General features: G+C 37.0%; 1 protein-coding gene across 6 annotated transcripts; it reads right to left on the bottom strand.

The window, feature by feature from the left end:
- On the bottom strand, nucleotides 1–26,664 carry SLC35A3 (solute carrier family 35 member A3). 6 transcript variants are annotated; one of them, XM_052801058.1, is made up of 9 exons: nucleotides 26,359–26,490; nucleotides 17,200–17,319; nucleotides 14,559–14,763; nucleotides 13,523–13,677; nucleotides 13,319–13,441; nucleotides 11,998–12,169; nucleotides 8,651–8,769; nucleotides 8,009–8,142; nucleotides 1–5,137 (listed from the first exon to the last, which is right to left on the bottom strand). In XM_052801058.1, the coding sequence occupies exons 3-9, from the start codon at nucleotides 14,743–14,745 to the stop codon at nucleotides 5,047–5,049; spliced, it is 981 nt and encodes a 326-aa protein (XP_052657018.1). In that variant the 5' UTR covers nucleotides 14,746–14,763; nucleotides 17,200–17,319; nucleotides 26,359–26,490; the 3' UTR covers nucleotides 1–5,046. The 6 variants fall into 6 exon arrangements, with proteins under 6 accessions (XP_052657018.1, XP_052657022.1, XP_052657017.1 ...); XM_052801062.1 differs by lacking the exon at nucleotides 17,200–17,319 and having other exon boundaries at nucleotides 26,396–26,664; XM_052801057.1 differs by lacking the exon at nucleotides 17,200–17,319 and having other exon boundaries at nucleotides 26,359–26,494.
- Nucleotides 26,665–26,836: the final 172 nt, after the last annotated feature.

Below are 26,836 nucleotides of genomic sequence, written 5' to 3' on the forward strand. Positions count from 1 at the left end.
TTAATTTTAGCCAGTTTATTACTACAGTGACATTACCTACACATACAGGAGAAAAAAAATACAGTATTTTACCTCAATATGGATTAAGAAAAGACTGTATTAGGTCATGTAAGATGCATTCCATCGTTCAGTAGTGTTATAACAAAAAAAATAACCTGTTTCCAAACTGCCTGGAAACACCATATATTAGAGCTGTATTCAGTGTAATCACACACAATTATCAACATATAAAAAAATCCTAAGACTACCTTAAAAATTTTTCTACAATCTTTGAATATATGATTTCTATTTGGGGTCATATATTTAAAATGAAATTTAAAATACATTGACAATAAAGACAAACTTTTAAAAATCTAAAAAAGTGTTACTCATGGCAGCAAATATAAACATATGCTTAGCATATAAGCAATTCTTACTGAGCTATAAATTGCTAATGAAATTAATATGGCTAATTACAGTCAGAACAATGACGGAAGGTTGAAGGCAAGAGTTAAAAATGTCTTGTCTACTCTTGAATGAAAATATGCTGCAGACATTCAACAATGAGCATTGAACGGCACCTCGACAGTTTTTTTTTTTTTTGCTTCTTTAAAGAGTTATAAATTCAGCTAGCGGGAAATAATTAGAAAAAGTTGGAAATTCAACTGAACAGAAATTTGGATTCACAATAACCGGAGCAGAAGATATAATCTAATTAATCCCACTTATTTTGTTGCACTTTCCCCTACATTTTTTCCAGTAAAAATATCTTAATTCTAGATATATAAAAACATATCATGAGCTTACCTGGAAAGAGCAGAACTCTTTAGTAACTTCCTGTGGAAAATAATCAGCATTAAAAATGAAAAGAACAATGAAAACAAAGGCAAGAAAACACTTGGACTTTCTTATAATAACTGAACACCATAGATGTTCCTTAGTAGATATACACTACCACATACATAGTATAATACCATGTCATAGATAAACATTACCTTTCTAATACACAAAAAACCCCTTAATGTTTTTTAATATCTCATTCTTATAAATAATGGATTTCAGAGAAGAAAACAATGAATAATCTTCCTCATTCACAATATCCAGCAAGAAACAGTCACCAGGAGGAAAATGAGCAACAACTTCAAATTTGGGAAATGATGATTGCTTAAATACAACAGAACATGCATAGCCAATAAGGAAATATATTAAAATATCAAAGTTACTGACAACGAAAACCAGAAGAAATGCACTATTTCATTTATCAATTTTAAAACAATTTAACAAAATCCATTACAGTCTTTTGAATTACAGCCATAAAAATAAGTTAGGAACACAAAACAATTACATACTTCTAAAAATCTGAGAGAGGACTGTATGAGTAACTGAAACACAAATATATGCTACCAAAATGATTGCTTTTTTGAGGAAAAATAAAACAATAGTTTCTAAGAAGTTGCAGTAAAAAATCCAAGGTGTTATCTTGCATAAGCCGGATCTAGTACGTTAATCTACTCATTACTAAAGCAAACAAAAAGGGAAGTTTTCTTATAGTTTGTCTAAAACAAAGAAGTTGAATAGAACTATAAAATTATCAGAATTCTTTGAGAAAAAAGATTATTGGGCACTTATGGATGGCACAGAAATACAATGTTTAAGGAAAAGTTTATCTTGCTTTATTAGACTCAAGATTTTTCACCACTGAACTGATTTATTTTGCTTTGAAAATAGTTCCAAGTTTATTGTTATTTGACCATTTATCATGTATCCCAGAGATTCTCAAATAAAACTACCAAATACCCAAGTGTTCAATAAATACTAGTACTCCTATTATGCAAGTCTTAAAAAAAAAATCACATAATTCAAGTTATTGCAAATAAATACCTAGCTATAACTTTATAAATATTTAAATAAAATTCTCCTAAGTATAGGTTAGCCTCCTAAATATACAACTAAACTAATAAATCCATTGTCTAAAAGTCAGAAAAATAGTTCAGAAAGACAGGTTTATTTTTGGAAAGTTAGACTCCTACAGATTGCTTTTAGGCCAAACTCAAAGCACACTATTCTCTACTTCCCAATGCTCTGTACTAGCTATGTTTCTTTGGTTAGTTAACAAGTTATAGACTTAAAACTGTCTTTGTTTGTTTGGGGTTTTTTTTGTTTTAAAATCCAGATACAAAAGTATCTCAATAAGAAAATGTGCATATGCTCTTAAATTGCAAAGGTTACAGAAATCAGTAAACCCTCCTCAAATCCTTTCTGTTCTCAAGAAACATGCTGTCTTCCCTCTGTCTGGAATAATGCATTTCAACCCGGAAGGCCTCAGACAAGAGTCTTTCCTTAGCCTGTAAAGGCAAGGAAATGCAAATTCATATTTCCTTTACAGCAACAAGTATATGAAGAGATCTAACCCTCTATTGGAAATTTTCATGGACCTGTCAATTGAAAGCATAGAAGAGTCACTGATCTACAGACAGGAGTTACTGTTCCTTAGTACAGTAGATGTACTGTTTTCTAAAGCTGTATGACATCCATTTCAAAAGCAAAGAGCACATGTTCCTGTTCTTTCCTTTAAACAAATATTGACAGGTGCACCTGGAACATTAAAACTGGGTTATATGTAACAGAACTCCAGCAATGTGGTGATTATCTGGCCTGTTTGGTCCCTTCCCATGCAACTGGCTTTAAAGTGTTCTCAACCTGCTGCTTCTGTTTTTTGCAGAAATTCCCCAAGGAAGGAACCAATTATATCACCTGAACATTTCCACTACTGTGATTCATGAAATTAAAAGTACTATTGTGTGGGCCAAACTCCAATTCAGATATTACTACCAACGCTTCTCAGATCATTTCAGTCATGCACTTCCCATTCTACACTTAAGTAATGCTGCGAGCCACTGCTCTACGCATACATCCTACCTCATGTTGTATTTCAGTGGTGAAACAACTAAATGTAATTTTTCAAAGATTTTGCCACACTGAGTGTTATAGATAAAAGGTTTAATATTAACACAGAATGCCAATTTAGGGTAATACGAGATAGGTTTGACTACCAAGTAGCAGAGATCCTGCAGTTACTGCACACTGGGATAGATTCACAGTTCACAAAGCTTAGCAAGCCCTTGGCATAACTCTGAAATTTCTTTAATGTCTTGCTCTGATACGATAAACAAAAAAAAGTTGATAATCCATGTCATTGCCAACAGAAGGAAAACACTATTTTTGCTTGGCTGATGTAAGCGGAATTTTTCCTTTCCCATTTACAATACTTCATTAAAAAATCTCAGAGCACTCTTACAGAATCTCCTTGTTAATCCACCACTAAAACGTGGAAAAGAGAATGAGGTACTTTGGTAAACGTTTTAAAACATCTCTCTCTTCACAACGTGTTCGTTAATACAAAACAGAAGTGAGAAAGAGCATGGGGGGGGGGAAATTATACATTTTTACCACTTGCCATTCTACAGGTAAGGGACTATTAATACGTTTTTGTATAAACATATACAAGTGTAATGTGGATAAGAAGTCACTCTACATTAATATCCATTGTGAATATGTCTCCTGAAAACAAATGATTTTTAAGACAGCTTTTTTTGTTTATTAGTTCTGGTATTTTTTTTGGTGTTTCTGGCTATATGCAAATACTTCAACAAGTGAAGTGTTTGTAACAGTCTAACTGATCTAAGTTCTAATTGCATCTAGTTTCTTTGTGAATTTTTTTTTTTTTGGTTTAAAACAGAAGAACAGCATGCTTTTACATTTACCTATTGCACAATTAATTACATTTTCATTATGCTTCCTATTAAAGTCATTCTACTACTAGACTGAATAGCTCCAGAGAACCCATTTTGGTCTGTTGGCTCAAGGACTCCCAGAGCAAAATAATAGTAATAATAATAATAAAAAAACCCCAAACCTCTAATTAAGCCATTACATAGAAATGTACTGAAAAAGCCTTGCAGAGTTCATGAGTAAACAACACTTGTTTAAAAAACACCTCTATAATAAAGTACAATACAGTATATAGATGATATACCACAATAGCGCCAGATGGAGCTGTTACAGACAACAATAATGCATTTAAAATGTTTATTATGGGCTTTTTTTTTTTTTAAATGCTGGTTAAAAAAATCCCCAGATGATATTTAAAGCATAAAAACTACTTTAAAGGTTCTACCAAAAAGTCAATTTATAATCAATAAAAATAAAAAGAATGACACCACATCTGAGCAAGCACTCCATCATAACCCTAATCTTAGTGCCAGGTTAGTGCAGTAACCTCTGGCTGTGTTCACAGAGTTAGTGCACCTGTTGGAACACTACAGGCTGTCCTGATGAAGGCTGGAGTATCAACACAGATTTCCAGATTTCACTCTGAATTTCTCCCTTCGTGTACTTAAGTGAGAATGTTAACATTCTTACAATAGTTTTATATAAGCAACAGAATTATAATATTATAATTTAATAACAGATTTCTGTTATTAAATTGGCCTTCTAAAAATATAAAAATATTTGCTATTGTGAAAGTCTTTCAATCATACTTCAATCTTCACAGTTTTAATAAGGAATACCTAATTAGAACCATCACCTTAGAACTATGATGTATATTCAGCTGATTTCATGTAAATAGAGAAACAGTTAAAAACATATTTACTAAGATTAAATATAGTCAAATTGCAAAAACATACAATCTGACAATGTTGTCATGTGCTCTTTCAAAGAGTGCATAGGACATATTTCTGCAGCAGTCAATACAGTAAATTCTTTTAATGCAATCCCAGTCAAAGCTGTAAACATTCCTAATTGCAGTTTCTTGGGAACTTTTTGTTCCTTTCAAGTTTTTATTAGCAAGTTGCACTGGGCATTCCCCTGCCATTTTTTTTCTCACTAGTTACAGACAGTATCATCATTCACCCCTCTGGCTGTTCAAAACTAGTCATAAACATTTTTTCAGTAGATTCAGGGTAGTAATCCTTTGCCTGCAGTGCACAATGACACTTTCCACATGCCATTGTTAGCAAGGCCCCCAGTGCATGATCTTGAGAAGCAGGTTGATGAGGAAGTCTGCTATGCCTTAATGGGATTTCCTGCAGGTTTGGGATCATAACCGTATAGGAAAGTAGCTGCTATTACAAGGACGGCTCCGAAGAAAAAGACACTGAATAGAATAGGGATGAAAAAAAAATAGTTAGCTCCTTTTAGTTGATGCAATTTTATTTAAGTAATATCAAAAGAAAGGACATTTTTCCTGTGAGAACACAGAAAGATAAATTATATTTGTCCAATTTATAAAGAATAATTTGCATATGTTTATTACAGAAGGATGCAGGAAGAAGTTGAAATAAGAAACTTATATCCACAATGTATCATTATACTGACATATTCTGAATGTTAAAATTATAGTTTCATGGAACAACTGTCAAAAGTAATCAGACCAATCCTTTTTTTGTCTTTTCTTCCCTTTTGCCTAAACCTCTGTGCAAAACGCAAGCAGAAGCTAAAGAAATGCAACTACTGTGGTTACCCAGCCACTTTTAATATCTTCCGTACATCATGTTGTTGGAATTCTGTTTGCTTTGAAGTACAAAGCTTATGTCAAAACAAATTACTGCGGCCCAAGAACCAGTTTGCAAGTCAGTATAATCTATTTTTTGGCAGATACATAAAGATTTATGTAAGGAAAAGATAATAAAGGCATCTTTTGTATTGTGACATATGGGCCTTTAAAGTTGTTTTGATAGTTACAAGTCTGAAACAAAATATCCAAAGACAACAGACAATCAGTATACATTTTAGAAAAGAACCTTGTCATAAAGACATGACAATGTTGACAACTTGATCTTCTGAACCAAATGCTAAAAAAACTGTGGCGCATGACATGATAATCCTTCAGAGAATACAGTTAGCCTATTTCTGGACATGATCCATTGCAAGACATTCAAGCACTTAAGTACTTTACATCTCTTATCCCAATCAAAAGTGTTTATTGAAGTGACAGAAACAATTATGCAGTTTCAGTTCAAATAAATTCAGTTGGCATAAGCAAGGTACTAAAGATTACGTTTGATTAACTCAAGATAATCAAGTTTTATTAAATGAGATGGCTTCAAGTTCTACATGCTGCTAGTTGGCTCCACCTCATTTACTTATGTTTCCATTTTCACCTGTTTGCAGAAGCTGATAAGTTACTTATTAATTTTCCATTTGAGCACACAAAAATTCTTAAACCACTTTCTACATTTGTTTTAATAGGACAAGTATAGGCTACTTACAATTTAAGTTCAACATCTTCCACTTTTTAAGCCTAAATAGTTGTTCTACTTCCTTTTTTGAATGTTTAAGTAAACTCCTGCTAAAACTGTAAATACCTTTTAGATGAAAAGATGTTTCTTTGTATCGGATACAAAGGTTGTAAATATTATTCAAAATATTTTTACACTATGAGTATGTGTAACATGTGAGGAGTGTAGATCAACTATAAATAAAATCCTTTTAATATATCTGAAAGTTGGAATATTACTTCTACACTCCATATATTAACATGCACTGCCAAGATAAGCACTATTCTGAAACCTACCCATGCATAAAACCTGCAGTGCACAGAGCTACTCATACCTGATTCACAAAACATAGGACACAGTGTATTGGGCCTAGAAGCATATAGCAAACGTTTTTCTCTCTTGGTTGAGTGTTTTTCCTGGTTTTCAGCCAGGATAGAGTTAATTGTCTTCCTAGCAGCTGGTATGGTGCTATGTTTTGAGTTCAGTACCCAAAGAATGTTGATAACACTGATGTTTTCAGTTGTTGCTAAGTAATGTTTAGTCTAAAGTCAAGGATTTTTCAGCTTCTCATCCCCAGCCAGCGAGAAAGCTGGAGGGGCACAAGAAGTTGGCACAGGACACAGCCAGGGCACCTGACCCAAAGTGGCATAAACAGGGTATTCCACACCATGTGACATCACATCTAGTATAGAAACTGGAGGGAGTGGGGGCGGGGGATTGCCGCTCAGGGACTAGCTGGGTGTTGATCGGCGGGTGGTGAGCAGTTGCACTGCGCATCATTTGTACATTCCAATCCTTTTATTATTACTGTTGTCATTTTATTAGTGTTATCATTATCATTATTGGTTTCATCTTTTCTGTTCTATTAAACCGTTCTTATCTCAACCCACGAGTTTTACTTCTTTTCCCGATTTTCTCCCCCATCCCACTGGGGGGGGGGGGGAGTGAGTGAGTGAGCGGCTGCATGGTGCTTAGCTGCTGGCTGGGGTTAAACCACGACAGTGTTTTCACTAATATGGTATTGTCTTTAGAAAAAATCTCTGCCTTTGGGCTTCTGGGTGTCCTTGGGAACTAATTGCTGCAGTGTAACTTCCATGCGTGCATGATTGCAATTATCTCTTTTAGAGACTGTTTTGAGATTGGATGAAAACCAGTATAAAAAGATTATCATTGTTATCATTGTTCAGCCATAATTCCTCTTGCAACGAGATGACTTGCGGACTTGTCCATTTAGAGCACAAAGAGAAAACAAGAGACAGGCAACCCCTTTGTCACCACCTCACTCAGAACAGCCAGCAGAGGGGGGGCTGGTTCAAAGAGCAGAGCCAAAGGCAGTGAGTGCAAGGCAAGCGTCAAAACTAGAGAGGAGTGGTTTCAGCACAAAAGCGAAGTAGGAGCTGAACAAACTGAGGGAGATCAGGTAAGGAGGAAAATAAGAGAAAGGGACAGTGAACTAAAACATAGAGCCTGCAAGAGAGTCGTATGTCAAAAGCCAAGATTTGAGATTCAGTTATTCCTGTCTTGGGGAGGGCTATGTCTTACAGAAAATTTCATCTTGCCAGCTATACTGAAAAAATTAAGATCTGTTATGGTATGTTACGAAACTAAACTTTTATGTGCAAGTTGCATGTAAACATTCTAAAAGTGTGGCTTGGACAGTTTTATTTATTTATTTTTGCAGTTATATCTAGTAAGCATTAAGTTTTCAACTATTTTTTTTTTCAGCATACATGGAAAATAATTCTTACCTTGTAGGGACAAAATCTTGCAGCCAGAAATAGGAGATCAATGTTGACAGTATAATAGAGAGCGAAGTTGCAAATCCCTTTAAAATGTTGTCCGCATATTTTATAACAGCAGCAATCACCAGCCCTCCAAGTGCCTGAAAAAATATTGAGGTTTGGATTTGCAACCTGATAATTCCACTGAGAGCATCTATTTTAACAACAAGTGCTTACTTTAGGAAAAGCTTTTGTCTATGTTTAGGAGCATTACATTTATTTTATGTTATGGATATGCACTGTTGAAGATAAATATTGGAGTTCTTCTTTCCCCATTAAAGAAATTGTTGATCATACTACCATCATTAAGTTAGTGGAAATGCTTGTACTATTCATTTTTTAGCCACAGGAGGAAGGGCATATTTTTTTTTTTTTAAACATTGCAAAAGAAATAATGCTTACATACTTTTACATTGCACAATACTAAGTCATATGCTTGCTATATATTGTCCAGGTTTTTATTTAGAGGTTTATTCTAATAGTGATAGATCAGACTTTTGACTGTAGCATTCTCAGTAGCTTCAGTGACACCCATTAGTTTCCCCAGTCATTTATAGAAGAGTAAATCCCAAGTGCCTTCACAAAAACATGTGATGCAACGTATCTCACCTGTAGAACAACAACTATCCAAGTAAGTTTATTGTATCCTTGAAAAAATCCATTCTTTGACAGCTGTTCTCCATCATAAATGTATACACCCATCAGTCCAAATATGCTACCAAAAAATCCTGAAATTACAAGATTGATTTAAAAGGTTCAGGTGAAAACCCTGCAAACAGGTTCCTTGTCCCCAAGGACTACTCACATATATCTGATTTTAAAATAGGACTGCCACTTGCAATACCATTACATTCAAATGCAATCAGTGTTCAGACAGATACTCTCTTTTAAAAGCTATTTTCCACACTTTCTAATTCAAAAGCTACTTTCCACTAGTTTTGACTGTTTCCATTAGTACATTCTTACATACTTATCTTCCATTGCTTTCTACTGGAATAGGATGACATTATTTGCATATAGCAAAATTCACTTAAACACAATTTCAGTTTTCCTGAAACTAGTCATGACTGAAGGCTGAAGTCACACTATAACCTGGAGAGAAAAACAGGGAAAACCTTCAGTGGAGGAGATGGTCACTGACATAGCAAGAGCAGGACTTAAATCAGTTTGCCAATTCAGACAAGGATCTTGGAAGTGGGATTCTTCTGAACCACTCCAACACAATGAACGTTTACTAGTAGAGACTTAACGTCAAAAGAAGAAATTGAGACCAGATTCAAAATTTTATAATCTGGTGAGTATAGTGTTCTTCTATCAGATGGGAAATTTTTCCTAATCCCCGCAGTCACTGAAGTAATGCAAGCACCTCCTCTGTGACTGACGTAGGCTCTAGTCCTGAGCAGGAAAGGGGGAACATTTTTTCCATTCCGTTTCTGTGAAAAGCTGACCTCTATTTTCATTGCATTTCTTTGTGTCTGAAAAGGGCGGCATTGTTTTGAAGAAGATAAACCCTTCCGTTTGACAAGAAATAATTCTTTTTCTAGACATAATTAAAAATTTAGGTTTCATTCAGATTAAACCAATTACTTCTATTTTCCAATTGATCTGCTAACATAAATAAATAAAATCAACTATTCGTACATCCCTAATATGACACTGGTATACATTAAAAACTGAATTTTTCTAAAATTATTCAAATATATTTTCCAATTTTTTCTACAGTTCTAGTAATTCGCTACAGATATGAAAATGAAAACCAGGTTGGACATACGGGTTTTGTTGTTTGTCTTTTAAGAAAAGCTCTATTTCAAAGCTCTTGCTTATGACTGACTTGCTCCTCAATGATACAATGTCTTAAGTGGGCAATTATCTTGCACTTGCAGAAAGGATACACTAACCTATTTTTGAAATTGTGATTTCATGTTTCAAATATTTTCTAAAAGCTGTATCAGGAAACCCTCTATGAAGTATAACAAAACTCATTTCATTTATGAACTGAAAACAACCTTAATAGTAAATGTATTCTACTGAATTTTGTATAGAGGCAAATTAAGCTTACTGACAAAAAATAAAAGAAAAAAAATCAGGTCATTCAATTCTCACTATTATCACAGACATTTATGTCTTCATATATCACAGTCCTAGTTATTCATTACCTTGAACAGTTTGTGTTTAGATGCAGTCTGTTCTGATCTCACTGTTTTCACAAAGCAACTACTGGAACATTCAATTTGTGACCAGGCTGCCTATCAAACTAGCGAACTCATTTGTTTTCATACATACTTTTGTGCACTGTAGAAAAATCTGAAGAATGTTTTAGAAGAGATCATTGATTTTTCAATAATTACGAATGTTTAATTGGAAGTTGTTTTAGATATCTACATTGTTGCCCACCAAACCGCTTCTAGCATGGAAATTCAGAGCAATAATAACCAGCTTTCCTTGGTAATGGATTTTACATTGTAGCTCCATCCAGAGCACCAAATCTTACCTTAAATCCTGGACCGAGCCCCAGCTACCCACCCTTCTCTGCCTCCAAAATTCTCTAACATAACCTTTCCTGAGGTATCCCCTACACCCTGTTCAAGAAAACTTAGTTTTAATATACACAATTTCAATAAATACTGGCAGATATTAAGTAGAGGTTTTGATCCCCTTCTCTATCCTCAAGTTTCAAAACATTATGGACATGTAAAAATATTAAAATACAATAAAAATGCAGTTCTGCATTTTTAACTGAAACCATTTATAATTAAAACACAGCAGCAGGAAAAGAAAGGAAAAAATATTGCTTGCATTCAGACATTTTTGACCATATCAGTTTCAGACCAACTATCTAATTACAAAAACCCCACGCCATCTCCTGTTTTTATGGTATTTCATTACATTCTACCAGACTCAGTACACAGCCCTGATCCACTAAATCATCCTCATGACTTAATTCTACAGTACTGTGGATTTGATCAAGAGTCTGTTCTAGGGTGCTGGAAAGCTCAGATTCTGCTGAAAGCATTTATTCAAATGTGCAATAAATAATTATTGCCAACAGGTGAAGACTAGAGGGATTCCATTAGAGAAAGAACTCAACTCCAACAGTAAGTTTTGTTTCTGTTGCAAAACAGCAACAAAAAGATATTGCTGATGTCACATTTCCAACCCTATAAACTGGACAAGATTACTCTGAGGTGAGGGAAAACTCATTCAGTAAAATGGATCAACTCTGTCCTCATTAATATCTAGGGTCTAGAAGACCCAGAACTACTTTGGAAATAGAAGGTATTCTCTTGCTGATAGGTGCACAATAGGTAAGGGCATTAAAATAGTTAAGATGAACTGCCTTTTCCATATGCCCCTCTCCAGTGATTACATAGACAACTAAAACAAACTGACCTTTGTACTGAAATAATAATTCATTACCTCAACTTTATTCACAAAGCGGTTTTTTTTTTAATTAAAAGTGCCAACCTATAAAAACTGCCTACCCAGCCAAAAGGGAAAAAAAAAAATGTTAATTTTATATCTCAAAGCATTGATTTAGAAATGTATTTTGTTTTAATGTTCCTATATTCTCTAAAAAAAAAAAAAAAAAAAAGGAATACTATCTATATTTATCAGATCTTATGAATTAGTGACAAAAGACAATAATTTTTAAACAGAGAATACACAGAATCCCGCATAAGATAACACTCTTTAGAAAATTTTAAATACAAATTCAATGGACAGATTCTGTGCAAACTTATGGACACTCTATAAGCAAGTTAAATCAAGAACTAGGTTGAGATCAGAAAGCAACTGCTAGAATTCTACCTAGCAGAGTTTATACTCTTAATTTTAAAAGTACATTTATGCAGAATACTAAAATGTTGGTGATATTTTTTATTATATATATATTTTGCACATTTCTCTTAATTCTTCAGAATGCAGTATCTCTAAGAGATGACTAAAATTAAACTTACCAAGCTGAATATTTCTGATCCACACAGACTGCTTAGTTTCCTTTAAAATTTTCTCAAAATAAACCCCAGCAAATCCACTAGAAAAGCATGCTATAAGAACTGCGATCAGGCCTACAAACTGAGATCCTGCTGAATGTTCCTTAGCAGCTGTTGCTTGAGAGTCTGAAGGCCACTGGATATAAAAACAGTTATACAAAATTCACTGATAAAATCAAGTCATGAGCATCTATAAAATGCAGATTTGTTTTCTAGTAACAGTAACAGTTACTAAATACAATCACATGCTTGTAAAGTTTTGTATTTTGAAGCATAGATACTTTTAAAGGACTGGAAAGCCATAATTTTTCTTTCTACATATTGTACGGAATAAAACTGTGCCTGAACTGGGAGAACACCCATCAATTTAAACAGGTCCAGAATTTATGTTTTATAAGCCAGAACTGTTTCTGAATCCCAGCATAACTTACCATGGCCATTCACAGTCACCAACTTTTGCCACCCGACAGTTGGTTTGTTAGCTTACAAACATAAGCACAGTTAGAAAACTGCTTACACCAGCTGTCTTTAAGATGAGACTAATTGCCTTTTGTATGTGCCCCTCTTCAGTGATTATGTTGACAACTAAAACAAGCTGAAATTTATGAAGCTAAATCCTGCAATATATCTGATGCTAACAGAATAAAATGCTATGCCATAGACAAAAACATACCGAAGAGTCTGTTATTTACTATCAGAATGTTTTGTTCTCAATTATTAAATTTGAAAATTCTATAAATTTAATCCTCAGATTTTTTTTCAAATCCTTAAGTTTTAAAATAAAAATTTCTAGGCTATATTAAAATCTGCTAAAAATTCTTAGAATAGTCTCTTATCCCATGATCTTGCCCTCTGAAAACTACAAACTCCTGTACCTGCACTATTTAGAACAGAGGCCAAGTTTGCCTCTTGAAAAAGGAAATTTGCCATACTGAAACCGTATCACAAGGTGAGCAGCAGGACTGTGCTGGCACAGAAGATCTGTGAATCCCTCATGTCTGAAGAAGTGTGCTAATAAATACTGCTATCAGTGTTATTTGCAGGTTGCTCCAGAGGCCTTGTCACATTCTACAGTAGAGCACTGGGACACAAAAGAGGTGTTATCTTCTGCCTTTGAACCATTTCTGGTGTCCTCTAGCCCCGGCCAGTTGTGATTCATAGCTCCTGACCATAGTCTAGTGCTCATGTGCAGCTGGTAGAATCACAAAGCTGTATAATCAGTATAGAAATCCAGGTTCCTTGAATAAACACATTAAATAAACACAAACCACCTGTTAATATTTACCTGCACAAATGCCACTCCTGTCATCAATATTACTAATGAAAGCCACTGGTATACACCCAATTTCTTGCTCAACATGGACACAGAAAACAATGCTGTGGTAAGAATTTTCAGTTGATATGTAACCTAGAAGAACCCAGAAACAGTTACTACCACATAATTCATGGCTTTTTTTGAAACTTGCAGAGAAATCCAAATGTACGATACCTGGTATGTGGCTGCATCTAGGTTTGACAATGCTACATACAGCAAGTTATTCTGAAGAGTATAAATTCCTGAAGGAATAGCAAGTTTAAGAGTTTCCATGGGTTTATTAAGGATTTCATCATGTAGCACTCTGTTCAGAGTCCGTAAATTGCACTCTACCCAAAGAAATAATAAAAGAAATAGACATTCACTAAAAGGAGAGGAAAAAAAAGGAAAGAGAGATACCAAAGTTCTGTTCTTGAAGATTGTTGCCCTCTTTTTGTAGCTATCACTGCTATCAAGACCTCAAAATACTATCTATGTTTGACTTTCATGAGCCTCATATATGTAAGAAAAAAAGGCTGCAAAAAGTCTTCCTGTAGCCTGGAACATTAGAACTAGAACAATTATTCAAAATACTTTAAAACTTATTGAAACCATATCGATATTTGAAGATGATACATTAAAGAGTATCACCTAAAAAGTGCACATTTAGAAGCCCACAGTTTATGCATATACAATGATATTTTTAAGCTGTTGAAGATCAAATATATATGTCAATGAACCAGATAAATTCAGTATAAAATGTACAAAATAAGAACTGGAGTAAATCTGAATATACTTTTTTAAGCTTAAAACTGTGCTTCTTCCTGTTGTAATGAAATTGTTTCCTCCCTTCTGCGTCTGCTGTTTATTACAGGCTTCTAAATTATCATTCATGCTTTGGACACACTTAAAGCTTTTCATTTTTTCCTACTTCTATATATGAATTTCTTAAAATGCCTGAGCAAACACAAGCTTCAAGCTATTGTAGAAAATTTATTCTCGCACTCCTCAGTATCCACATTCTTTAACGAGAACTCTTCAGCAAATATACAGTATCTTCTAATTGTGTGTTGAGAAGTGAAGTATGATTAGTCTTTCCAAGACTATTTCTTACACAAGGAGAAGGGAAATGCTTTGCTGTACGCCTGTACTCACATGGCTGCTTTGCAGTTGCCACTAAAATACAGCATATTGATTAGGAAAATTACTTGGTGCAAAATTTGACACATACTGCTGTCTTTGTAGACCAACAGAACACAGGCCAAAATCTTCAGAAGTTCAGCAATAACTACTGCAGTAGAGGATAAGTAACGAGGTCCTTCTTCTTTCAGTGTCCGAGAATAACGCATAGTCAAGACTAAACTTGTGGTCTGAAAAACCAGGATGCCCAAGGAAAGGTATTTTAAATTGGTAGACATTTCTTGACTTTTTTCTTCCTGAAACAGAAAAAAAAAAAACCCAAACCCAGGCTTAAAAGGTAATATTGTAGATAGATGTTTCCCTTGCATATCAGCATATTAAAAAAAGTTATCCAGGTAGCTCAGCCAAAGGAAAACAACAAACCTAATCTGATATTTAAAAAGAAAAAGGAGATTAACACTTTAAAATGTTTTTCAAATACATGATTACAAGTGGGGAAGCATATCAGAATATTAGAAGTAGTGATAACTAAACAGAGAAATGAAATGAAATATCTCTTATCTGTAAAAATAATAAAGTAAAATAAGGACTATTAACTGATAATTAGCTTTCCAATAACTGGTTTCACAAAGAAATCTCCCAAGTTAAATCAATTATGGATTTCTTTACGTAGGTAAAGGCTCAGAAAGTATTCAAAGTGAAAAAGCCCCACACTGTGATACTGCAGAATGCCCAGTACCCCTGCTGCAATGAGCTATTCCCAGAATGAAGAGATCTTCTCATTCTTTCACATCTCCAAAGTTTTTCAGGTTGCAATCTCTGCCTTGCCAGATAACACAGTGCCAGCACAAGACAGGGTGAGGGCTGCACTGCTTTAAATGAAAACGAGAGGTATGCCTGATGCTGAAGGAAAAAGAGAGTTGTGGGAAAGCAGGGTTGGATAGGAAGACATGGGGTGGAAGAGCTGCAGGGGAGACAGCGCTAAATCTGTCCTGCTGATTATCCTGCTCAGAAAAAATTAGTTGAATATAGATGACTAGGTGACCACACCTACTTTCTCATACTGCACCACCACAAACGTTACATTAGTAAAGCTGTATCATCCTCATCTCTACCATGAACTTTGACCAAGCTGATGTGGTCTTCTCTGCCCTTTGTCACCAATTAGAGCATTAACTTAGTGCAGAAGACTAATAAAGCAATTCTCATTTTGCAAGCACAATATATTACAAGGAAATTAAAAAAAGCATTACTGCTATTCAGAATATTATATAATTTTCTGCTGTTCTTCATATTAAGAAGAATTTCCATATGCACAGAAATTAATGCTTTCTATAAAAAATTAACTACTACTGTCTTCACTGCCCACATATTCAAAAACAGAGCGGTGTTTTATAATGGCAAACTAAAACCAAATCAGTAATTAAAAGTTAACAAATATGTTTTGAAGTAAAAGAAAAACAATAACAATTCAAGGCAATAAATGCAGTTCTCACTTCTGGAAGTCTAGAGATGGTATAAGCAGTACTTATTGGATACATATTCCAGAGCTGTCCCTATGCATGTTTTACACCTGCAGGCACACAAGTTTTGACTCATTAACTATCTAGTTTTGTACATATTGCTGAAGGAAGTGTTGGTACCTCTAAATATTTGAAGCTGAAACTGAAGCTGTTTCTTGCTCACTGCATTTCTCTAGCTCAAGATGCATTTCATAACAATTTTCATTGCTGTTTTTTCAGAAATCTGGAGAGCTGTGCTATTCAAATATTTCTGACTTACCTTTATCTCATCTCTAAGCATTAAGAGATTTTCTCCAATCAAGTATACAAAGTCAAATTAATACCTATAAGGCATGGATACTTAAGAGACATTGCAGTAACCTGCAAAAAAATAGGAATTGCGAACAGCCACAGAGATATGAAGTACATACTTGCATCCTACACAATAAAACTACCTCAAGAATCATATGGCTGTAAAAACATTTGTGAAAGCATACTGGCAAAGGAGGAAGAAAAAGATGCCAGGATGCAGAAACTGAGGAAGAAATACACAAGGATTCCCTTAAGGAATCTTAATAGAAAATACTTTTGTATGAACAATGATCTCATTTAACTCGCTGAAGAAAACAAATACTAAAGATGCAACTGCACTGAATTGTATCAATCAGACAGAAGTGTAAAGCACAAAGGAGAAGAAAGCGGCAGACAACATTCAAGATTTGCTAAGTTTTTCCATAGGTTCTGGTGGAATAACCCTTTACATGAGGACGTTAACTGTGGAACTACGCATCCCCAACAACAAAATGGAGAAGATCAGCTAGTCAAAGAGGAATATCTTTGAAGAATAGATTTGCTACAGCTGAGAACAAGGAGGAGAAACAGAAGAACAGTTCCCGTGAAGGGATATAGAGGGAACATGCAAGGTCAGAATCATACTCTCTGGAGAAATACCAGCAGCATAGAGAAGATAGAAGGAGAAAAAAGAGAAAAGAAAAAAAAAAATCCACTGATAGAAAATACAGAACTGAACTTCATTAAAAGGTCTGCCTATGCTACTGGATAAAACGGACATTGCAAATGGCACATTTATGTGAGCCAACTTGCACAAACAATTTCTTCCGCCTTTTCCATCTACCTCATTTTTTAGTATTGAGACCTGACAATCTGGAAACACAAAGGGCAACATATGGTTAAGATGAACAACACTAAATTTCACGAAAGCACACTTACAGATAAATAAGTTTTTAAACTTTTTGGTTTTCAGTTTTCAAAATGCTTCTGAACAAAATACAGATAATGGGAACACACATCTCTCCTGAACTCGGACCCAAGTTTCTGCATTCTGTGAGCCTGTGAAGTGACAAAGTGTTTTACAAATGTTCAAAATTCTTAGAGATCAATTCCTTAACCTTCAAAATAGGTCACAATATCAGAAAATAATGTTCACATTAATTTCTTGCTGAAATACAACCAACTATTTACTAAGCAGCTTTAAATGTAATTTTAAAAGTAAGTCACTAATACCTTGTTTATGAGCAAGTATCAAAGCATTCAGCATGAAAACATACCAACAAGCACAACAGTTTAATAAGCCTATCATCAAAGCCATAAGGAATACATATATTACCTTGAACTACAATCTTGTCCTCATTAGTAACCATGATAAAAAAAGGGAACTTTCCCCAAAGTGTCTCAAAAAAGTGCCACTAGCAGGAAACATTTTTTTACCACATTCACTAAAGCAGTTTCAGAGTTTCCAAAATTCACAGGAATTGGACTTTAAGCATCCAGTGTGATAGCTGAAATAAGGATATTTGTTAAAAGTTGTCCTGTCAGTGGTCAGCAAGACAGGCTTATAGAGGACAAGCATGTGAAGTTTCATGCTGTACTTACAAATAGTTTGTTCGCAGAACAGGAACTACAGAGTACTGAAACTTACGTATGCCAATAAAATAACCACCCTCTACTAAGCACACATAATATCTTATCAGCTCTCCTGGTTCCTCTTCCTTCCTTTTAAAAGAGAGCTGCATATCAGTTTGTAGAACTCATGCAAACTGGGGACTGGATCCAGAAAAGTAGCCAAGTACTGAACTTCAAACAGTTGAACTGTCTTCAACTGCAGTTTCACAGCAAGTTTAGATTTACAGATTATTACCAGAGGTGTAATTGCTCTCTTCTAGCCATAAGTTCCTGCTACCCTCACTGCAACACACTGTGCAGTCATATACTAAATGAACTACTGTCTTCAGTAACAGCCCACGCTTTGATTGTCTAAAACCAATAATGAAATGAAAGTTCCCAATGCATTTCCTGTACAGAGTTACAACCTGGCTTAGATTTCTTACTGGGCTTTGGACAGACTACTCAGTACTCTGCAGGATGCATCTGTTCCAAAAATCAGATTTAGGTTTGCTAATTCAAAGACTGGAAGTTGAATGGTCATTTTAACTCAGTGACTTTTGAACTGTATCTTACAGAGAGGTGCTAAGTACCTGCAACTCACTGACTGTAATGTAGCCTATCACATCTATTAACTCAGTGACTAGGCTCATTATACTTTCCTTTTCTTAGTCTAGGTAAAACTAAACCGCTTCTGTGTAGTTTATTCAGTATACCATGTAGACACACCCTACAGCCAACAATATGGAAGGCAGGTGAAGAGGTTAAAAGCAAGTCTATATGGGAAGCCAACACGCAGTAAGCCAAGATGGTATTATACAGCCATGTAACATTTGACTTCAGTACACACAGGTGGATAAAATGCAGATGAATACTACGTGAAGAGTTATTCGGTAATTAATAACTGTAGTAATTAATTCAGTTATTATAAGTGTGAAGGAAGAGGACCCTGGAAAGGTTTTATAGACTCAGAAAACCAAACCAAACCAAACCAATCTATACAGGAAGTAATATCTTCAGCTCAAAGCATCATACTGTGCGAAGTCTGAAAAATATCTTTTCAAAGGATGGAGATTTTTTTAAAGTGGAAAATCCCCTATTTCCATTTCATAATATTCAGACAAAATGAATAAATTTCTGACTTGCAGATTTTCATCTCCCTTAGTAATTTCTCCACCACAGGCTAAAATTTCATATTTTACATTCTATTTTTATATCACCCCTACACTTTCTCTCCTAAAATACTGGTAAATTCTAATGTTTGCCGATGAAATACATTAGGCCAAAAGGAACATAATCAATTTGACTTAATGAACAGTAAACATACCATATATATTTTATTTTCCTCTATCCATTCTTAACGAAACTCACTAATATTAATTAGGATTTATTACATGAGCAACAAGATGATGATTACAGGACTTTTCTTAACCTTAAGATTTTACCTTTTAAAGATCTGATGGTATAAACTTTTGAGCTTGTCAGCTGTTAAATATCTACAGTAATACAATCTTGCACAAAATTAAGGATTAGTTTGTGAATTTATCCTATTCTTGAGTTTGTAGGAGGTCTCAAAATGACAGAATTACTTTAGTTCGAGGTATCTAAAACACTAAAAAAAGAGAAGTCTAGAAGGAAACATGACTAATTTATTTGAAATACTCTTTAGTTAAACTCTGATACTACAGACTATCTTGAGACATTTTCCAAAGATGGTTGGAACTATTACTGCATATTATGGAGATCTTTCCAGAAAGCATGGCCTAACACCATCTGCAAGAACAAAAGAGTGGGGGCAACTCCACAGATCCAGGCACTCCCAGAATTTCACACCATGCTGATACAAATATATTAAGATAAAGTGAGGACAGAAATGTTAAGACTCAACTTTGTCTAACGTCAAGTATCTAGTTCATTAGCATGTTTTAGACTCATTGAAATTTTAAGGTTGGGGTGCCTTACATTTTTCACATATTATTTTATAAATAAAAAAGATGATAGTTCATGCACAAATGATCCGAAATTCATTTATTTGACTGTGGATTTCTCCTGCATCTATTACATTGAAAGTTCTTTCAGTATGCCAAACTATCCAGTATTCTGCATTATATTTCATTAATTCAGCCTAAATTACTAAGAAACTTTTCTTACAGTCACTGCAGCTGGCTCACTTTTTATTATATTAATTGAATTTAATTTTCCATAAATTTCTGAAACTTTAAGAGAATATCAGAGAAAACTTGAAAAGAAGAAATCAGCACCCAAAAAAACCCAAGCACCCAATGCTATCTCAAGAAGTAGCTAACACAACAAAAAAAAGCAATTAACAATGAATTAAGTCACGTAACAAAAAAGCAGGTTAAATTCACAGATTAAAATAACAACATGCTCTCTGTCAAATGACTGAGCAGTGCACAGTAAAAGTCATGCATGCAATTACTACCAGGTAACAGATGTGACAGGCTAACATTACAGTCAATGAGTTGCAGGTACTTAGCACCTCTCACTGTAAGATACAATTAAAAAGTCACTTAAAATAGTTTCAGGGTACCTATGGTCATGATGTCTATAAATCAAGGTCCATTTACTGCTTACAAATGACACATCTTTAGAACAAGTCCATACAGATAAATGAGGAATTCATGACAGAGGGAAGGTAAAATGTACCGCTGGTTTAGGCTTCCATCCTGCAGTTTACACCTCACTGGCAGAGCCTAGGATTCTACACAGGCACAAAAGCAAAGGCCTCCCTAGGTGATGTCCTAGGGATGCACCGTACCAAAAACAAATGCATACACAGTAACAAAAAATGCTGAAATGATGCCTTTCCAACAGGCTACAGAGTTAATTCCTACCCATTTACCAAAAGATTTGACGTGAAAATAACTTCTACTAGCAACTATGTCTTTACTTCTCCCTACCTTGTCACAAGGAAAGTTAAATTTAAAAAAAATAAATTACTAACCACTATTATGCTTCCAATCTTCACGGTGACGGCATTACGTGAATTACACTCCTCCCAGCCTAGCTGTGAAACATTTTCACTGCTGACAGTCTTTTAGAGTGAAAAGCCAAGTTACCGGAGCTATTGCTAGCTCTTATTCCATTTTATGATTAACCAAAAGACACCTGCACATTAATTAAAATACGGAGCCAAACAGAAGCAGACAACCAGCCTCTTAAAACTGCACAAGGCAAAATTTAAGTTTTGTGTGCCAGTACATGAAGTTCTATGTCTGGGATCTGCCAGAAATTAATTACAGTGATTGAGTCTGCCTTACAGAATGAAAAACAGAGTGGAAAGTAAAGTACACCGTTTCATTCCAGTGGAACAGGTATGGACACACTTCCTGGGCATTTGCTTTGAAATCAAGATAGCAGATTAAAGAAACAGCATGGTATTCTCCTATTTCTCAAATGAAATGTGAGCCCAGCACTGATGCTGCACCTATACAAATATATAAGCTGGCAACAAAGAGGAAAAGCACAATTGGAAGGTGGAGCAAGAGCTAGCTCACAGAACCTGAAGAACCTATTTTTATAAGACTTCCTTGTATGCTTTCACACATGCGTTGCCCTCTTCCCTCCGTTGGATAACACACAAGTAACATGCTACTCAGAGGAAAGAAAGTTCTATTCCATAAATATTCTTTCTATTGGACTCAATATAGCCTTCTTTTTACCAAAAGTAGTATCTAATACAACAAATAGAAATAAAATGGATGGAAGGAACCTCTTGAAGTTCAACAAGGCCAAGTGCAAGATCCTGGACATGGGCCAGGGCAATCCCCAGTATCAGTGCAGACTGGGGGATGAATGGATTGAGAGCAGCCCTGTGGAGAAGGACTTGGGGGTACTGGTGGATGGAAAAATTGCACATAAGCTGGCGATGTGTGCTTGCAGCCCAGCAAGTCAATTGTATTCTGGGCTGCATAAAAAGAAGCGTGGCCTGCAGGTCAAGGGAGGTGATCCTCCCCCTCTACCCTGCTCTCATGAGACCCCACCTGGAGTACTGCGTTCAGCTCTGGGGCCCCCAGTGCAAGAAAGACATGGACCTGTTAAAGCAGGTCCCAAGGAGGGCCACAAAAACGATCAGAGGGATGGAACACCTCCCCTGTGAAGAAAGACTGAGAGAGTTGGGATTGTTCAGACTGACTCCGGGAAGACCTTATTGTGGCCTTTCAATATATAAAGGGGGCTTTTAAGAAAGACAGGGGGGCAACAGCTTTAAACTGAAAGAGGGTAGATTTTGACTGGATGTAAGGAAGAAATTTTTTATGATGAGGGAGGGTAGCGAGACACTGGAACAGGTTGCCCAGAGATGCTGTGGATGCCCCATCCCTGGAAGTGTTCAAGGCCAGGTTGGATGGGGCTTTGAGCAACCTGGTCTAGTGGAAGATGCCCCTGCCCATCGCAGGGGGTTTGGAACTAGATGATCTTTAAGGTCCCTTCCAACCCAAACCGTTCTATGATAAATATCCCAGATGGTACTGAAGCTGCATAAACCTTTCCAAATCTAGTAAGTGCTGCTGAACTGGGTTATGAACAAGATTTTACAGACTCACAAATATTTTAACTGCCAAATTTGGACTGCTGTCATTCAACAATGCATTTCTTTCTCCCCCCACCCTCCCCAATACGTAATCTTTCATGTCTGTGTAATTTTTTTTATAAACCACGTTATAAACATTTGTAATAATCTTAAACCTTGTACTTCTCACGTTAAAATGTCACTATTAACGTCTTCCATCTTCCTCATACTTGACACAAGTTCTTCTTTCTTCCCTCCCATAAGCTTTCTATACTTGTCAGCTGTTCCTCCCCAAATACAGGGCACTTTTCAACTAAACCACTGCAAATCACTTCATCATTTTAAAACTTATCTTGCTCTTTCTTTTGTTTTCCAGTCTGTTACTCATTCTTCTTGCTGGATACATTGTAATGTGTATTACGTACTCTATGGAAAAAATAAGCTATGTTTTTCTTAGAGTTTGTATTCTTCTTCAGAAGCGTTATTAAAAGCAAATCCTCCAGCAAAGTTTTTTCCTTACTCTTCTAGCAGAAACTGAATAACAAAGATTTTTTTCACATGAAGGTTTCCTTCAGGCAGTATTTCCAATTTTTCTATTTACATTAAAAAAATTATTAACTGGTGAAAAATATTGAAAGCATCACTGCATTCAAATATTTTCATTACAAGGATATCAAGCACAACACAGTAGAACACTTGTGGACCTTCCTCCTGCAAAATGATCTAGCTCCCTAGCCACAACCCTATCTTGGCCTTTTTAAATTCAGGCAGATATTTTTTAGCACTGGCAAGTGCACTTATGCACAGAGCAGTTACACATTAAATTCTAACTGCTAAAGATCAACCAATGATTTCTTCTCAACTTTGCTCCAAAAACCTAGGCTTTTGCCAAGGATAGTGGAGGCTGTATCAGTGATTCACTGGCCTATCACTCAACCAGGAAATTCCACCAAGGAAACTGCAAAGCCTAACAAAAGGAATGTAACTACACATTAACTAACATCTAATTTCAGACAGTGCTATAAATTGCTTGGGACTCAGGTAAGGTTTTCTTACAGGTTGACAGAAAACCTAGCAGAAAGGGAACTTAACACTGCTGAGTTTTCTGATGATCTCATAAAGTTTTTTGTTGGGGGGGGGGGGGAAATCACCATTCTAATCTATGTATCAGACAGGAAAACTTGGGTATTGTGAATCTTAAATGTGAAACTTGTAGCTAAATACTCTTTAAGCCCACCCACCCCCTTTATCCTTTACACCAAACCTAAGAATCCAAAGATAAGACTTCTTTGACCAATGAGAATTTGGTTTGATGACTATTAAAGAAATCCCATATTGAGTATAAATATTCAGCATTCAGGAAATTCAGGCCCTCATTGAGCTAAATCTGACACCAGTATTTCTCGTAAGAAGACGACTTCAACTATGTGCACAGTAGTGCAATAGTTTTATATTGACATAACAGTCATTAAGCCAAACTCTGCCTGCCAGCATAGAAATTTGATACAACCTGCCTTAACTGCCTCTCTCCTTTTCAAACAGTACATACACTGCATTCATTGTATAGATCGCAGTATAAAAAGATCCTAGTAGTCACATTCAGATTTTGTAAGCAAGGATGCATTCAGTTCTCAGTTTTAGTTCAAATGCCCATCCCTCCTTAAGCATACAGGAGTGCGATGACATGAAGTGAAGCACTGACGGAATGCAACTCGTGCAGATGTATCAAGCCACTGAAGGAGTTTGATTTAAGGTGCTGAAAGATGGAACATTGAATACAGCTGGGGTTCAGCTACAGCTTACGCTTATGCTATTTCTGAATTACTAATCAAGTCTGGGTGCTCGAGGCAACGCAGCCACCCTCAGTCAAGGTGACCTAGTTTCAGTAATACAAACTAGATGCTACAGTGAAAATAAATCTGTAGACACTTATTGCAGAAAGCTAGTAATTACAAATAAGATTAGACAGCTGAACAGTGCACTGAAGGGTTATGGCTATAAGACAAAAAGGTTCAAAAATTCAATGGGAAAATCCCGAACTCCCAACCATCTTACATTATTATGCTAGATCCTAAGAGGTACAGAACTTAAGAATCTCTCCCCCCTCTAGAGACACCCTCTATTGATGTGATCCAGCTGTGCAGCCTTCTGAGTTCCAATGAAGGCACTGAGCCTGCACAAGCAGCATGCATATGGGTATGAACTGAAATAATTGGTGAAAAATAAGCCCAGGTAGCAAGCAATTCAAGAATAATAAGAGAGGTATAACTGTATCTAGCAAGCCTGTCCCAGAGATCACGTATGTGTTGCCCTCACTTAACGCTGCCAAATCCAGAACTGTTTTAAGCAGACATATGTGATTTGATTTCCCTAGGTACCTGGTTCAGATGATCCCTGCCTTTTTCTTGTTATTGCAAACAGCAGCATAACTAGCATAAAGAATTAGGCTGTGTAGGCAGCCTGTAGGATTGTTAGACATAGTGTCACTCCTAACAATACATTGCTCTAAATAAAGCAAGTTTATACTTACTACCACTATAGCCTTTCCCAAAACCAGTATTTTTGCTGTACATTCTACTTCTACAAACAAGAACATCACACATCCCAAACCAATAGATCCTTATCTCCCAGAACCATAATTTTCAATCACAAGTTCTCAAAATGCCTAACAATGTACAAGGGAATCACGAGCTACAGTTTCTAAAGGAAGAGGTTACTGTAAATCAGTTTCTCCACAACTATCACCTCCCTCAAATTCACCCTGCAGCCTCTAAAGAAATTTGATGTTGCTTGTTCTTTTATAAAAGAAAAACACGCATCACAGAGCTGCAGTCTACTCTAGCAAACTGTCTACACACCAACAGTTTTTGTGGAGCAGGTCCTGTGTACTAACTTAACAGAGAAGAGCTGAACAGGTCAGGCTCACTCGGTCCACAAAGACTTCAGATGAGTCAAGTGCAGCACCTATGGAGAAAGGCAACGCCACAGATTTTGGGGGAAGCAGCCCATCACCTAATGTTTATTCTAAAACCCATTTTGTCAGTCTGCACATATGTTCTTCGAAAAGCAAGGGTTGCCTTAGATCCCAACCCTCCTGTGTAGAGGTCACCATGACAGATAAGCTTCCCACTATGGTGCCCACTCAGTTTTAGAAAGGTTTGTTGTGCATGTTCTTTGTGTCTCAAATAACACATCCCTCCATTGCAGAAAGCAGTCTCAGTCTTCTCCACCCAATCGTTCCTTAAAAGTCTCTTCTCCTGTATTCAAGTCTTCCTCACCCTGCTTTAAAATAGTTTACAGAATTCAATAAAATGAAACAACTTGGAGTACTTTTTGGTGTTTATCTGTTACCTTCCAGCCTATTCCATAATATGTATTATCCTATTACATTCATTATCCTGCATCTTCTGGTTTTCTGACTTAATCCATAACCTTTGTACTGCTAGACCATTTCGCATTTCAAAAACCCAGTATGAAATCGTGATGCCATGAAAATAAAGTGTGCGTTTCTGTTAACTTCACATACAGCATTACATCAAGCATAGCGAGCACCTTCTCAGCAGAGCACCAGCCGCACCTACACCGAGAAGAAAACCAGCAAGTGAGCCACAACCTTAGCAGCAACGACATAGCTGCTGACCAGGTCCGTGTCCCTTCCCAACTTCACACATAGCTGCTTCCCCACACTAACTTCGCCTTCACGTCCCCCCTCCCTCTTCCCCAGGCCACTCCGTTTACAGACATTTCTCTCAGTATCTCCTCAGTCGCACTCTTCCCCTCCCCAGCCTGCTCCCACAGACCTGCTTCCCACCCCATCCACCAACCCCAAACGTCTCCCCTTCCCACACCAGAGGCCTCCCTCAGGCTTCTTCCCTCACCCATAACCCTTGCACCGCTCCCTCCGGGGCGGCCTCAGCCGGGCTCCGCTCCTCCCGGTCCCAGCCCAGGCCTCCCACCTGCAGCACCCGGCCGGCGGCCCAGCTCGCCCCTCACCGCCGGCTCAGCTCCCACCAGCCACCCGGTGTTTCCGGGTGCCGCGGTCCCGTCCCGCAAAGGCTCCGGCTGCAGCCGTGGCCCCGCCCGCTCCGTTCCCAGGGCCGCGGCAAGCAGCGCGCCCCGCCCGCCACGGGCCCCGGAGCCGCCGCGCCGGGCAGCGAAGCGAGAGCTTGCCGGTCTGGGAGCGGCCGAGCCGGGCTCCGGTCTGGTGGAGGCGGGCAGGGGCTGGCAGGGACTACGGTGCCGGGGCCACGGCACGAAGAACAGCACCGCGGGGTAGGCAGGGCCCACAGGGCTGCGGGGCGAACGCTGGCGGCTGGAGCGGCGGCAGGGGCGGGAGGGAGGCCTTGTCCTACCCGCTCCGCCGCCGCCGCGGCTCGGGCCGCCCCGGCGGCCGTTTGGGGCGGGGGGGGGGGGGGGGGGGGGGGAACGCGGCGG

Source organism: Harpia harpyja, chromosome 11, assembly GCF_026419915.1.
Source record: "Harpia harpyja isolate bHarHar1 chromosome 11, bHarHar1 primary haplotype, whole genome shotgun sequence".
Lineage (NCBI taxonomy): Eukaryota > Metazoa > Chordata > Aves > Accipitriformes > Accipitridae > Harpia > Harpia harpyja.

Coding starts and splice junctions, on each gene's coding strand:
- SLC35A3 (XM_052801062.1), bottom strand. CDS start 14,745: ATGTCTACCAATTTAAAATACCTTTCCTTGGGCATCCTGGTTTTTCAG. Junction 13,442..13,522: donor TAGATGCAGCCACATACCAG/GTATCGTACATT, acceptor GGGTTCTTCTAG/GTTACATATCAACTGAAAAT. Junction 8,143..8,650: donor GGATAGTTGTTGTTCTACAG/GTGAGATACGTT, acceptor ATATTTTTTCAG/GCACTTGGAGGGCTGGTGAT.